The 14,182-nt window shown below is 41.3% G+C and overlaps 1 protein-coding gene across 5 annotated transcripts in view; it reads left to right on the forward strand.

Moving 5' to 3' along the window:
- Positions 1–319: 319 nt before the first annotated feature.
- LOC115204104 (protein PRRC2B) overlaps positions 320–14,182 on the forward strand; it is a 41,928-nt gene continuing 28,065 nt past the window's right edge. For 4 of the 5 annotated variants that reach the window (XM_029769423.1, XM_029769427.1, XM_029769424.1 and 1 more), the window contains exons 1-2: positions 320–537; positions 10,001–10,177. In XM_029769423.1, coding sequence (XP_029625283.1) covers positions 10,063–10,177 — 115 coding nt within the window. In that variant the 5' untranslated portion in view covers positions 320–537; positions 10,001–10,062. The remainder of the gene's footprint in view (positions 538–10,000; positions 10,178–14,182) is intronic. The other variant, XM_029769426.1, reaches the window with a different exon arrangement.

The raw sequence follows: 14,182 nt of genomic DNA on the forward strand, positions 1-14,182 counted from the left end.
CCTATTGGCGCGTTGTAGGATATATTTGCATATTTCGGTTAGGGAATGCCTACTCTGTGAAGTGCGCGTGTCAATTCGACCTTGCACTCCTTCTGAACAACGCATTTTTTAAAGTGTGAAGTCTATGCCTAGTACCCTGTATTCATAACACATTCTAGTTTTTAGAACAGAAACTCTATTGAGAGCAAATGTTTAATCGATGAGAAAATTTGCAGAATGTCGGTCCAGTTTCAACTAGTTCCGTCCTCTCCCACTACCCGCGATTGCACTTCCTCTCACTACCATATTTGGTGGTGAGAAAACGTTCTAAACGGATGCTTCAGCTTTATAGCCCCTGTGGCGTGTCTGGGTTACCCCTTCTGTCTGTGGCAAGGAATTTCATTTTCAGGCCGGGTAGGTTGCCCACCAACAACATAAGTAAACGGGAAAATATAATAAGAATAGGCAGCACAATCGCCAGCCATCCTTTGAAGCAACGTAATCTTTCGGAAACAAATCGCCATTATTGAGTACAATAAATAATAACAAGTAAAATCGGTGAGTTATGAATGTGTTTTGGAGGTATGTGTGAACTGTTTTGCAGGGACTTCACCAACTGCCCAGTTTTATTGTTGCTTTGTTCTGTGCAGCAGCCATTTTTAATCGCCTTGTCCTATAGTCATCGCCGCCTTCCGTGGTCCTGAAATTTGGCAAACTGCTAAAATAATGTTTCGTTTGTGCACTACTGTCACCTGAAAGTGAAGGGTTTCATGTGTTCTCTAAAACGCCAAATTGCTGCTTTTTCTGGGGATTTGTTTTTGGAATTCCAGACAGGAACTTAAGTTGCTTGGCCGTCTCGAAATCTTAGCTAGCTAACTTGACATCTAGCTAAACCAGTTTGGTGTCAATGTTATTATTTTGACTAAAATGGGAGTTATTATATCAATACTTAATCATGGTGGTTTTGATTAAGACCTAATGGCTATTTCAATTTGTTTTCCCACGAACTCGCAGACAAAATACGCAATCAATGTTTACATACTCAGTGATACTGGGCAGACTACCAAGCGCGTACTACTAGCTAGCTAATTCAGCAGAGATGGCTACTGTCAAATTTGACTTGTCCGTGGTTTAAAACCCTCTGAACTAATATTGCGTAGGTAACGAGTATCAACAATGTTTTGCAATAACTAGTTAGAATACGCAGAAAATGGTTAGCTAGCGAACGAATAATGGTTAGCCAGCTAGCACAGCAAACAGGCCTTTGTGGTTAGGTAGTTGTTCCTACGTTTCATTCTTAAATTCTGTTGCGATTAACCCGTTTGTTTCAGATTTTTTTATTCCCTTTGAAAATATTTGTGACCGCTAACTCTTCTTGCACAAACAACAGCTAGCTAGCAGCTTGGCTATAGAAATGTCCGTCTGTAGGCTAACTCAAGGGTTCTCCAATTTTCTGTGATCGGGTCCCCTTTTGTGATAACAAATTCATCAAATACCCCCTCATAATCAAGTTGATAGAAAAATAGCATACAAGAAGGAACATTTTTAAGGCCAGCCACTTGAGTCTTGGCATCAGAGAATGTTGCTGTTTTCAAGCGAAGTTCCTGCAATTAAAAAAATACAATTGTTATTGTTGCCGTTTCTAAGTTAATATCCGGCAATATTACACATTTTGTCATGGGGCAGAGAGATTCTTTGTTGTTGCAGCTTTAAAGCTAATATCCTGCAAAACTACACATTTTGCTACGAGGTAGAGAACTTTTAATTTAAATTACACTGCATTTATGTGAAGGGGGGAGTATTGAGTTGAAAAACTGATAATTGGTGGAGTACTGTGGATACCAATATCCCTGTAATCCTACCAAGCCCATGTTGTCCAGGGTTAAGAAATTGGAGATTAATATTAGGGTCGTTTCACCAATTCTGTGCCTTTTTCAGAAGTGTAACTTGCTATAAAAAAAAAATGTAACTGCGTTTCTCTTAATTTTAACATTCTTTCATGAAGCGCTTGTTTAACTTAATAAATGTGTTCCTACCTAGAGGTTAATTCAAATAAAAAACACTATAGTAAGTGCCAAATAAAATAACAGGGTTAATGTCTTAATACAGCCATAGATCCTCTTGTGACAGGGAGTGACAATTGAATGGGAGCTACACAAAAAAGTGAAATTAAAACATTTCTAGTCTGTCTATGGGTAACAGGGTTGACTTATGCTCGACCTGCTATTTCTTTTTTTTTAACAAAGTTCGGCTGTCCCGACTAAAAATCTTCGTCCACCATGTCTGTTCTTTTGACCAATCTAGCACCCGTTGTCTCTCTCTCCTCCCTGCTGCAGAGACGACCACAGAACATCAGTGTTTATCGTCCTGACTGTGTTGTTAAAGCTGCAACATAACTACAGCCATTTCTGACTGAAAAGTCTTGCTACTGAAATCCCTAATTTGTTTCTGAAAAACTTCCCCTATTCCCTCAACACTTGCTCTCATCGCATGCACGTAACCAAAGACCTATTCGCACGGGACTAGAGAACGCTGGTTATGTAATTATTACTCAAATGTCCGTTATTCCAGAAGACGTTTCGGACGGGATTAGGTTTTTCCAAACTGCCCGCTGTAATTCTTATTTTTGTTCAATAAATTGACAGTTATGACAGAAGCCTGGAGGTTTTTATTCTAGGTGTGAAGATGCAGTATTTCAACATGTCCAGGTGATATGGTCACTAACTCGAGCTTGGTTTCTAAACCATAGCAAACCATGTTTCATATAGCGTCGCCATTATATTTTAATTGAAGTAGTGTGATCCGCAGTATGTCTTAAATGCCCTCCAGCCTTCAAATGTGAGCTAAACAGTGCAATTGCGCTTGAGATGCGTTTTAAGGCTATGGTGATTAAAGCTATGGTTAAGAAAGTGAACTTATAATGCCAAAAGTTTAGGTCAGTTGTATGCTGCTTTGCGATCTATTAACAGCAAGGGTTGCATTAAATAGGCTCAATATTTTTTGCTGATGTATTTGGCAATATTCAGTTCATACGCACAAAACATGTAAACAAAAGCATTCACTGAAAGTTAATAAGCTGCATGTAGGCCATTCATATAGCTTATGTACAGCATTTAGTTCAATTTATCAAATCAGTTGCTCTTGCGTAAACCACAAGCAACACCTGTCAAATGTATAAATAATCTCTTAAAACAAAGGGATGTCGATTTAGCAAAGGACTCGTTTTATCAGAGGACCTTGGAGTTCACCAAAAAACAGGTTATTCTGTCTGGAATTGTAACTCTCCTGCCATGTAAATATTACATTACTCGACCTCCCACAGTAAAACTAATCCTGTCCGAATAGGGCCTGACCTATAGCATTTCATAATCACATCGACAAACTCTGAACACCGTGACAGCAAAATGGATGTAGAGGATGTGACAAATAAACCCGAAACGGGGGACTGTTTACTGGCTGCTCAGGAGGTAAAGGGAAATTCAGATGAGTGGAATAAATGTGATTAGTTGTGGGAAATACTAGGGATCAAGAAAAGGAACAAAAGGGGCAAGCGCTGTGTGCATATTATGTCTGCCAAACAGGTGCTGAAAAGATTACAATAACATTTTTTCTGACCGTTTGGAACAATGTAAAAAAACAATGAATTATGAGCGTACCAGAGAGTCTTGTAAAGTTTTTTGTAAAGCCTTTGTTACAGCAAGAACTAAAAACAGTCGCTTTCATTCGGGAATACAATTTCTGTAATGGAATGGTTTATTTGTTTCAGCAAATTATTGAAGGCTCGCTTAACTTTTATTTAAAAACTAAAATGCTTGATTGCATTTCAAATAATGAGTGACTCGTATGTTGTGTGATGACATGAATGAATGATTGATGCAGTAGCCTATATAAGTATTGAAATATAGGCCTGATTAAGTTACGGTATTAAGACTAAAAAGGTCTTATGCGCTCTTATGCCTACAGCTCAATCGTGGTTATACAAGGCTGCTATACTAAGCCTACTAATGATAATGACACTACTTGTGATCATAACAGTAAAACAACAATGAGATCAAGAAAAAGGAGCATTATTAAAAATAGTTTTCTGAAAATTTGGTAGTGTAAACAGCACACAAAAAATGTATAACACCAGAGAGGCAGTTCCAATGGAGAAAAAAAAGGTCTAAAGCCTTTATTACAGCAAAGCAAAGATTTTTATAACACTGGAATTTGTGAAATTGTTTACTTGGTATGTTGCATCAGGCTTGGTGCTCACGGAATCAGTAGGCCATTAAACAAAACTCAAACAGGCAACAGAAACAGGATCTGTTTTATTTCTGTAAATACAATGCCTTCAGAAAGTATTCAGACCCCTTGACTTTTTCAGATGTATATATTTGTTTTTAACGTTACAGCCTAATTCTAAAATGGATTAAATAAAAACAATTTGACAGGAATCTATGCACTACCCCATAATGACAAAATGAAAAACATAATAGTAAGTATAATAAGTATTCAGACCCTTTGCTATGAGACTCGAAATTGAGTTCCTGTGCATCCTGTTTCCATTGATCATCCTTGATGTTTCTACAACTTGATTGGAGTCCACTTGTGGTAAATTCAATTGATTGGACATTATTTCGAAAGGCACACGCCTGTCTATATAAGGTCCCACAGTTGACAGTGCATGTCAGAGCAAAAACCAAGCCATGAGGTCAAAGGAATGGTCCGTAGCGCTCCGAGACAGGGTTGTGTCGTGGCACAGATCTGGTCACATGCTTACTTACGAGCCCCTAACCGACAGTGCAGTTTCAAAAAATACGGATAAGAATAAAAGATAAAAGTAACCAGTAATTAAAGAGCAACAGTAAAAAATAACTATATATACAGGGGGATGCCGCTACAGAGTCAATGTGCGGGGGCACCCGTTAGTTGAGGTAGTATGTACATGTAGGTAGAGTTAAAGTGACTATGCATAGATGACAACAGAGAGTGGCAGTGGTGTGTGGGGGGGCAGGCAGGCAGGCAATGGGAGTAGTCTGGGTAGCCATTTGACTAGATGTTCAGGAGTCCTATTTAGAGGTCGACCGATTATGGTTTTTCAACGCCGATGCCGATTATTGGAGGACCAAAAAAAGCTGATGCTGATTTTTGCATTATTATTATTTTTTGTAATAATGACAATTACAACAATACTGAATGAACACTTATTTTAACTTAATATAATACATCAATAAAATCAATTTAGCCTCAAATAAATAATTAAACATGTTCAATTTGGTTTAAATAATGCAAAAACAAAGTGTTGGAGAAGAAAGTAAAAGTGCAATATGTGCCATGTAAGAAAGCTAACGTTTAAGTGCCTTGCTCAGAACATGGGAACATATGAAAGCTGGTGGTTCCTTTTAACATGAGTCTTTAATATTCCCAGGTAAGAAGTTTTAGGTTGTAGTTATTATAGGAATTATAGGACTATTTCTCTCTATACGATTTGTATTTCATAGACCTTTGACTAGTGGATGTTCTTATAGGCACTTTAGTATTGCCAGTGTAACAGTATAGCTTCCGTCCCTCTCCTCGCTCCTACCTGGGCTCGAACCAGGAACACATCGACAACAGCCACCCTCGAAGCAGCGTTACCCATGCAGAGCAAGGGGAACAACTACTCCAAGTCTCAGAGCGAGTGATGTTTGAAACGCTATTAGCGCGCACCCGCTAACTAGCTAGCCATTTCACATCGGTTACACCAGCCTAATCTTGGGAGTTGATAGGCTTGAAGTTATAAACAGCGCAATGCATTGCAAAGAGCTGCTGGCAAAATGTATGAAAGTGCTGTTTGAATGAATGCTTACGAGCCTGCTGGTGCCTACCACCGCTCAGTCAGACTGCTCTATCAAATCATAGACTTAATTATAATATAATAAACACACAGAAATACGAGCCTTAGGTCATTAATATGGTCGAATCTGGAAACTATCATCTCAAACAAAATGTTTTTTCTTTCAGTGAAATATGGAACCGGTACGTATTTTATCTAACGGGTGGCATCCCTAAGTCTAAATATTCCTGTTACATTGCACAACCTTCAATGGTATGTCATAATTACGTAATAATCTGGCAAATTAGTTCGCAACGAGCCAGGCAATGAACGCAAGAGCAGTGACACAATTTCATGTTAGCAGGCAATATTAACTAAATATGCAGGTTTAAAATTATATACTTGTGTATTGATTTTAAATAAAGGCATTGATGTTTATGGTTAGGTACATTCGTGCAACGACAATGCTTTTTTCGCAAATGCGCTTGTTAAATCATCAGTAGGCTGTGATTCGATGAGAAATTAACAGGCACCGCATCGATTATATGCAACGCAGGACACGTTAGATAAACTAGTAATATCATCAACCATGTGTAGTTAACTAGTGATTATGTTAAGATTGATAGTTTTTTATAAGATAAGTTTAATGCTAGCTAGCAACTTACCTTGGCTTCTTGCTGCCCTCGCGTAACAGGTAGTCAGCCTGCCATGCAGGCTCCTCGTGGAGTGCAATGTAAGGCAGGTGGTTAGAGCGTTGGACTAGTAACCAGAAGGTTGCAAAAACGAATCCCCGAATCCCCCCTGAACAAGGCAGTTAACCCCCGTTCCTAGGCCGTCATTGAAAATAAGAATGTGTTCTTAATCTGACTTGCCTAGTTAAATAAAGGTGTAAAAAAATAATAATCGGCAAATCGGTGGCCAAAAATACCGATTGTTATGAAAACTTGAAATCGGCCCTAATTAATCAGCCATTCCGATTGAATCGGTCGACCTCCAGTCCTATTGGTTGGGGGTAGAAGCTGTTTAGAAGTCTCTTGGACATAGACTTAGCGCCCCAGTACCGCTTGCTGTGTGGTAGCAAAGAGAATGGTCTATGACTAGGGTGGCTGGAGTCTAGGGTGGCTGGAGTCTTTGACAGTTTTTAGGGCCTTCCTCTGACACTGCCTGGTATAGAGGTCCTGGATGGCAGGAAGCTTGGCCCCAGTGATGTACTGGGTCGTTCACACTACCCTCTGTAGTGCCTTGGGGTCAGGCACGACGGTGGTCTGCTTAAAACATGTTGGTATTACAGACTCGGACAGGGAGAGGTTGAAAATGTCAGTGAAGACACTTGCTATTTGGTCAGCGCATGCTTGCAGTACACCTCCTGGTAATCTGTCTGGCCCTGCGTCCTTTTGAATGTTGACCTTTCTAAAGATCTTATTCACATCGGCTGCGGAGAACGTGACCGTGCTCCTCCGGTACAGCTGGTGCTCTGATGCATTTTTTTGTGTTATTTGCCTCAAAGCGAGCATAGAAGTAGTTTAGCTTGTCTGGTCGGCTCGTGTCACTGGGCAGCTCTCAGCTGTGCTTCCCTTTGTAGTCTGTAATGGTTTGCAGGCCCTGCCACATCCGACAAGCGTTGGAGCCGGTATAGTACAACTCGATCTTAGTCCTGTATTGATGTTTTGCCTGTTTGACGGTTCTTCGGAGGGCATAGCGGGATTTCTTATAAGCTTCTGGGTCAGAGTCCTGCTTCTTGAAAGCGCCAGCTCTAGCTTTTAGCTTATTGCAGATGCTACCTATAATCCATAGCTTCTGGTTGGGGTATGTTCGTACAGTCACTGGGGGGGGGTGTCATCGATGCACATATTGTTGAAGCCAATGGCAGATGCGGTGTACTCAATGCCATTGGAGGAATCCTGGAACATATTCCAGTCTGTGCTAGCAAAACAGTCCTGTAGTTTAGCATCTGCTTCATCTGACCATTTTTTATTTTTTTATTGATCTGGTCACTGGTGCTTCCTGCTTTAATTTTTGCTTGTAAGCAGGAATCAGGAGGATGGAATTATGGTCAGATTTGCCAAATGGAGGGCAAGGGAGAGTTTTGAATGCATCTCTGTGTGTGGAGTATAGGTGGTCCAGAGTTCTTTTCCCTCTGGTTGCACATTTGAACATTTATGCAGCATTGAAGGTCCCCAAGAACATAGTGGCCTCCATCATTCTTAAATGGAAGAAGTTTGGAACTACCAAGGCTCTTCCTAGAGCTGGCTGCCCGGCCAAACTGAGCAATCGGGGAGAGTGTAGCCACTCCTCAGTAAAAGGCACAAGAAAGCCCGCTTGGAGTTTGCCAAAAGACACCTAAAGACTCTCAGACAATGAGAAACAATATTATCAGGTCTGATGAAACCAAGATTGAACTCTTTGGCCTGGATGCCAAGCGTCACATCTGGAGGAAACCTGGCACCATCCCTATAGTGAAGCATGGTGGTGGCAGCATCATGCTTTGGTGATGTTTTTTAGCAGCAGGGACTATTCCGGATCGAGGAAAACATTAATAGAGCAAAGTACAGAGATCCTTGATGAAAACCTTTTGCAAAGAGCTCGGGACCTCAGACTGGGGGGGAAGGTTCACTTTCCAACAGGACAATGACCCTAAGCACACAGACAAGTCTCTGAATGTCCTTGAGTGGCCCAGCCAGAGCCCGGACTTGAATCCGATCAAACATCTCTGAAAATAGCTGTGCAAAATTGCTCCCCACCCACCTGACAGAACTTGGGAAGAATGGGAGAAACTCCCCAAATACAGGTGTGCCAAGCTTGCAGCGTCATACCCAAGAAGACTGAGGCTTTAATCGCTCCCAAAGGTGCTTCAACAAAGTACTGAGTAAAGGGTCTGAATACTTATGTAAATGAAATGTTCCAGTTTTTTGCGAAAATGTTTAAACATGTTTTTGCTTTGTCTTTATTGGGTAATCAATTTTGGAACAAGGCTTTAATCTAACAAAATGTGGAAAAAGTGAAGGTGGTCTGAATACTTTGATTTATAAAGCCAGGCACATTTTACAGTTAGGCTATTGATTATAGACCTAATTAGGTTGGTTTCCTCTCTCCTTGCTTTCCTTAGACAATAGGGCAAGGGCTGTTTTCATTCTGCTGCTGCCTCGGCGCATTAACTTTGTTTCTGAACAGCACACTGTGACCACAATCCAACACGGGAGAAACGCACTTGTTCTAAAAAATATTTGTTTATTAGTGTTGCTCCATTGTTCTTATGTAATATATTCATATACAATTTCAGTAGCATATGTCTTTAGACTGATGGATTGTGCCTCCACAATGGATCAGTCAACTCAGACCAAAGCCAATCAGACGGGTGTCTTGTGCACCATGGTACTTTTTCCTATAGAATAATTTTTTGTTGTTGTTGCTAGTCCTCGGCTAAAGAAATCTTGGTCGACCAAACAGTCGACTAATGGGTCAGCCCTAATAGGAAGGAATGTGGTAGATCAGACACATTTCTCAAATGTTCAAAAAAATATGTTAGCTATGTCCGCTCATTGCAAAAATATCACTGTAAATGCAGTGCACTTGTTGAGCACTGTATTGAGATGATGCGATGTCAGTGTTTTCCCTATATTAGTTTAGCAGCTGCAAAAAAAATATGTATATGAACACCCTAGTAGCAATGATGAATCCTGAAATGGGTTTCATGTAATGTTAAGCCTACTAAGTTACTTTTATAAGAGGTAGTAGCATCAATGTCTGGTTCATCAGTCAGACCACTCAGCAGGCCTACCGTTATCTATTTTTGTAGATTCATGTTCTTTCACGTCGGGTAACACCGTTTCCAGATCACAATTTACAATAGGCCTCATCACAGTTGGGGCCAGCGATACTTGTTAGTATCGTGTCAAGGAAACAACAAAGGGGATTTAGCTTCTTTCTGGGGAAAAAAGCCAGAAGACTGCTGAACAACTAAACTGATCAAATTTCCACCCTACTATTTGCATTGAACCCTCCCCCTTTGTTTTTATACAGCTCCTACTCGCTGTTTATAAATGCATAGATAATTTACAAATTACCTCGATTAACCTAAACATTGCATTTGGGAAATTGAATTAAGATTGGTATGTTGACTTTTTTTGTCACACTTTAGAATAGATTGAATTGTAATATTACGTTCTTTCCAATTCTAAGCTGGTGTGGCTTGTGCGCTAACAGTTTCCTTTTTTCTCTCTTCAGTAAAAGAAGGCACAGCAAGAGGCGCATAGAAACATTTCCATACTCGATGACATTACATCGCAATGTCCGATCGTTTGGGGCAAATAACCAAGTCCAAGGATGGGAAAAGCAAGTATTCCTCACTCAGCCTATTTGATAAGTACAAGGGAAAGTCTATAGAAACTCAGAAAACCGCAGGTAAGTCATTGTCCATTCTTCAAGTACTACTGTGCAGACCTGGGTTTAAATACATCTGTATTTGTTACTTAAAGGCCCCCATCAGAGGGCAATGCCTCCTCTATTTCAACTTAATTTCTGTCCTATAGCGGAAATTCTCGTTTAAAACCTCTTAGTGATCCCTTCATGCGCCAATCCCGTTAGCGGGATCGATTTGACAACATCCAGTGAAATTGTAGAGCGCCAAATTCAAACTACATAAATGTCAATATTCAACATTCACGAAAATATAAGTGTAATAAATCAAAATAAAGCTTAATTTCTTGTTAATCCAGCCTCTGTGTCAGATTTCATAAAGGCTTTACGACGAAAGCAGACCATGCGATTATCTGAGGACAACGCCCCGCATACAAACACATGAAAATCATTTTTCATCCAGGCAGGTGCGACACAATAGTCAGAAATAACGATATAATAAATGCCTTACCTTTGAAGATCTTCTTTTTGCAATCCCAAATGTCTGACACAATGAATGGCCGTTTTGTTCGATAAATTCCTTCTTTATATCCCCAAAATGTCAATTTATTTGGCGCGTTTGGTTCAGAAATACACCGGTTCCAACTCGCCCAACCTGAGTACAAAGTATCTAATAAGTTACTTGTAAACTTGGTCCAAACAACGTTCCTAATCCAACCTCGGGTATCCTAAAATGTGAATAATCAATATAATTTAAGACGGGATAATCTGTTTCCAATACCGAAGAAAAATAACACAGGGCGCGCTCCTGTTCACACGCCCCAAAATAGTAGGGACCTTCAGAGTGACACGTGGAATGAATAGCACTACTTCATTTCTCAAAAGAAAGACATCGACCAATTTCTAAAGACTTGACATCTAGCGGAAGCCATAGGAACTGCAACCAGGTTCCTAATAATAAGGGTATCCCATAGAAAACCATTGGAAAATCCTATGATCTCAATTTTATTTTCTCCCCTGGATGGTTTGTCCTCGGGGTTTCGCCTGCCAAATCAGTTCTGTTATGCTCACAGGCATTATTTTAACAGTTTTAGAAACTTTAGTGTTTTCTATCCAAATCTACCAATTATATGCATATCCTAGCTTCTGGGCCTGAGTGAGTAACAGGCAGTTTAATTTGGGCACGCTTTTCATCCGGATGTCAAAATACTGCCCCGAAGTTTTAAGTTCCGCCTCCCAAGAAGGATGCAGGCTGCTAAAACATATATTCACGAATTGAGGGTGGGAACGTTGTGATTTCCACATGGTGTGGAGAAATAACAACAAATAGAGCACTGACTTATGTCAGTTTAGCTAGCTAGCATGCTAACCTTATCTAGCAAGCAAGTATATTTTGTTACTACACCCTATTCAAAGAATTAGCTGGCTAGGCTGTGGCTGATCCTGGAGCTAAATTTGCATTAGCGTTTAGGGAAAACTTAGCCACAGATATCTAGGGGAAACCAGTATCCTTGACTTTGCAATCTAAGTTTTGGCATCTTCCATAAGTTGTGGACGCGAAACCGCCATAGAAATAGAAAGAATAAGATGACGCTCCGGTAATATGGATAGCCGAACTGTTGAATGGATTGGACTACACACGTTTTTCTACATTGTAATGGACACGGTGCAACCTTGGCTGCTGGCAGGCTTTCCGGCTGCGCTACAGCAGTGCCAAGTCAGCCCTGGCTCTTGCCATGGTTCTCAAAGTTAGGGGGAAGTGAAATGATGGGCTACAATGGCTTTGCTCATGATGCACGCCGCAATGATATGTAATAACACCCTGAGCACATCAGACGCGAAAAGAAACACCAATACAAATGTTACAACAGCTCAAAATAGAAACACATTTGTGAAATTTTCGTTATGAGATAGACACTTGTGTTTTCTAGCTGCACCATCCAGTGGACTGTGGTCAAATCCATTCATCTATGGGGAGTGGGGTTCCAAAATGCAATCATTGCACATGCAGTTTTACAATGTTAAAATGGTTATTTTTTTCCATACAGACTAGGTTAAAAGTAAGTGAAGCTTGACTCATTATCCAATGCCTTATGATAATTTGATGGTTAAAGTGGAGGTTCAGCAAGTTTCATGGCTATGAGACAGATGATACTTTTACATACAAGAACTAAATACACTACTCAAAAAAATAAAGGGAACACTTAAACAACATCCTAGATCTGAATGAAAGAAAATCTTATTAAATACTTTTTTCTTTACATAGTTGAATGTGCTTACAACAAAATCACACAAAAATAATCAATGGAAATCCAATTTATCAAACCAGGGAGGTCTGGATTTGGAGTCACACTCAAAATTAAAGTGGAAAACCACACTACAGGCTGATCCAACTTTGATGTAATGTCCTTAAAACAAGTCAAAATGAGGCTCAGTAGTGTGTGTGTGTGTGTGTGTGTGGCCTCCACGTGCCTGTATGACCTCCCTACAATGCCTGGGCATGCTCCTGATGAGGTGGCGGATGGTCTCCTGAGGGATCTCCTCCCAGACCTGGACTAAAGCATCCGCCAAGTCCTGGACAGTCTGGTGCAACGTGGCGTTGGTGGATGGAGCGAGACATGATGTCCCAGATGTGCTCAATTGTATTCAGGTCTGGGGAACGGGCGGGCGGGCCAGTCCATAGCATCAATGCCTTCCTCTTGCAGGAACTGCTGACACACTCCAGCCACATGAGGTCTAGCATTGTCTTGCATTAGGAGGAACCCAGGGCCAACCGCACCAGCATATGGTCTCACAAGGGGTCTGGGGATCTCATCTCGGTACCTAATGGCAGTCAGGCTACCTCTGGCGAGCACATGGAGGGCTGTGCGGCCCCCCAAAGAAATGCCACCCCACACCATGACTGACCCACCGCCAAACCGGTCATGCTGGAGGATGTTGCAGGTAGCAGAACGTTCTCCACGGCGTCTCCAGACTCCGTCTGTCACGGCGTCTCCAGACTCCGTCTGTCCGTCTGTCACGTGCTCAGTGTGAACCTGCTTTCATCTGTGAAGAGCACAGGGCGTCAGTGGCAAATTTGCCAATCTTGGTGTTCTCTGGCAAATGCCAAACGTCCTACACGGTGTTGGGCTGTAAGTCCAACCCCCACCTGTGGACGTCGGGCCCTCATACCACCCTCATGGAGTCTGTTTCTGACCGTTTGAGCAGACACATGCACATTTGTGGCCTGCTGGAGGTCATTTTGCAGGGCTCTGGCAGTGCTCCTCCTGCTCCTCCTTGCACAAAGGCAGAGGTTGCGGTCCTGCTGCTGGGTTGTTGCCCTACTACGGCCTCCTCCACGTCTCCTGATGTACTGGCCTGTCTCCTGGTAGCGCCTCCATGCTCTGGACACTACGCTGACAGACACAGCAAACCTTCTTGCCACAGCTCGCATTGATGTGCCATCCTGGATGAGCTGCACTACCTGAGCCACTTGTGTGGGTTGTAGACTCCGTCTCATGCTACCACTAGAGTGAAAGCACCACCAGCATTCAAAAGTGACCAAAACATCAGCCAGGAAGCATAGGAACTGAGAAGTGGTCTGTGGTCTCCACCTGCAGAACCACTCCTTTATTGGGGGTGTCTTGCTTATTGCCTATAATTTCCACCTGTTGTCTATTCCATTTGCACAACAGCATGTGAAATGTATTGTCAGTCAGTGTTGCTTTCTAAGTGGACAGTTTGATTTCACAGAAGTGTGATTGACTTGGAGTTACATTGTGTTGTTTAAGTGTTCCCTTAATTTTTTTGAGCAGTATATTTAATTTGACATTAAAGATAGTAGGTCAACACTTAGATTAGTTTATGGTCATTATTTAGTTTCTTTGTATTAATGACATGCCCCTAAATGTAATGCAAATAGTTTTGTATTAGCCTTAACTGAGTGGATTGGCAGTTCTCACACTTCGTTGACGCGGTCCTGTATCAGGACTGACTGACCCTGCCAAATATCATCACTGATACTGTCTGCACCAGGTCATTGAACATAGGAAATTACTTGCATCACTTTGT

The sequence above is a fragment of the Salmo trutta genome, chromosome 12 (genome assembly GCF_901001165.1).
Source record: "Salmo trutta chromosome 12, fSalTru1.1, whole genome shotgun sequence".
Lineage (NCBI taxonomy): Eukaryota > Metazoa > Chordata > Actinopteri > Salmoniformes > Salmonidae > Salmo > Salmo trutta.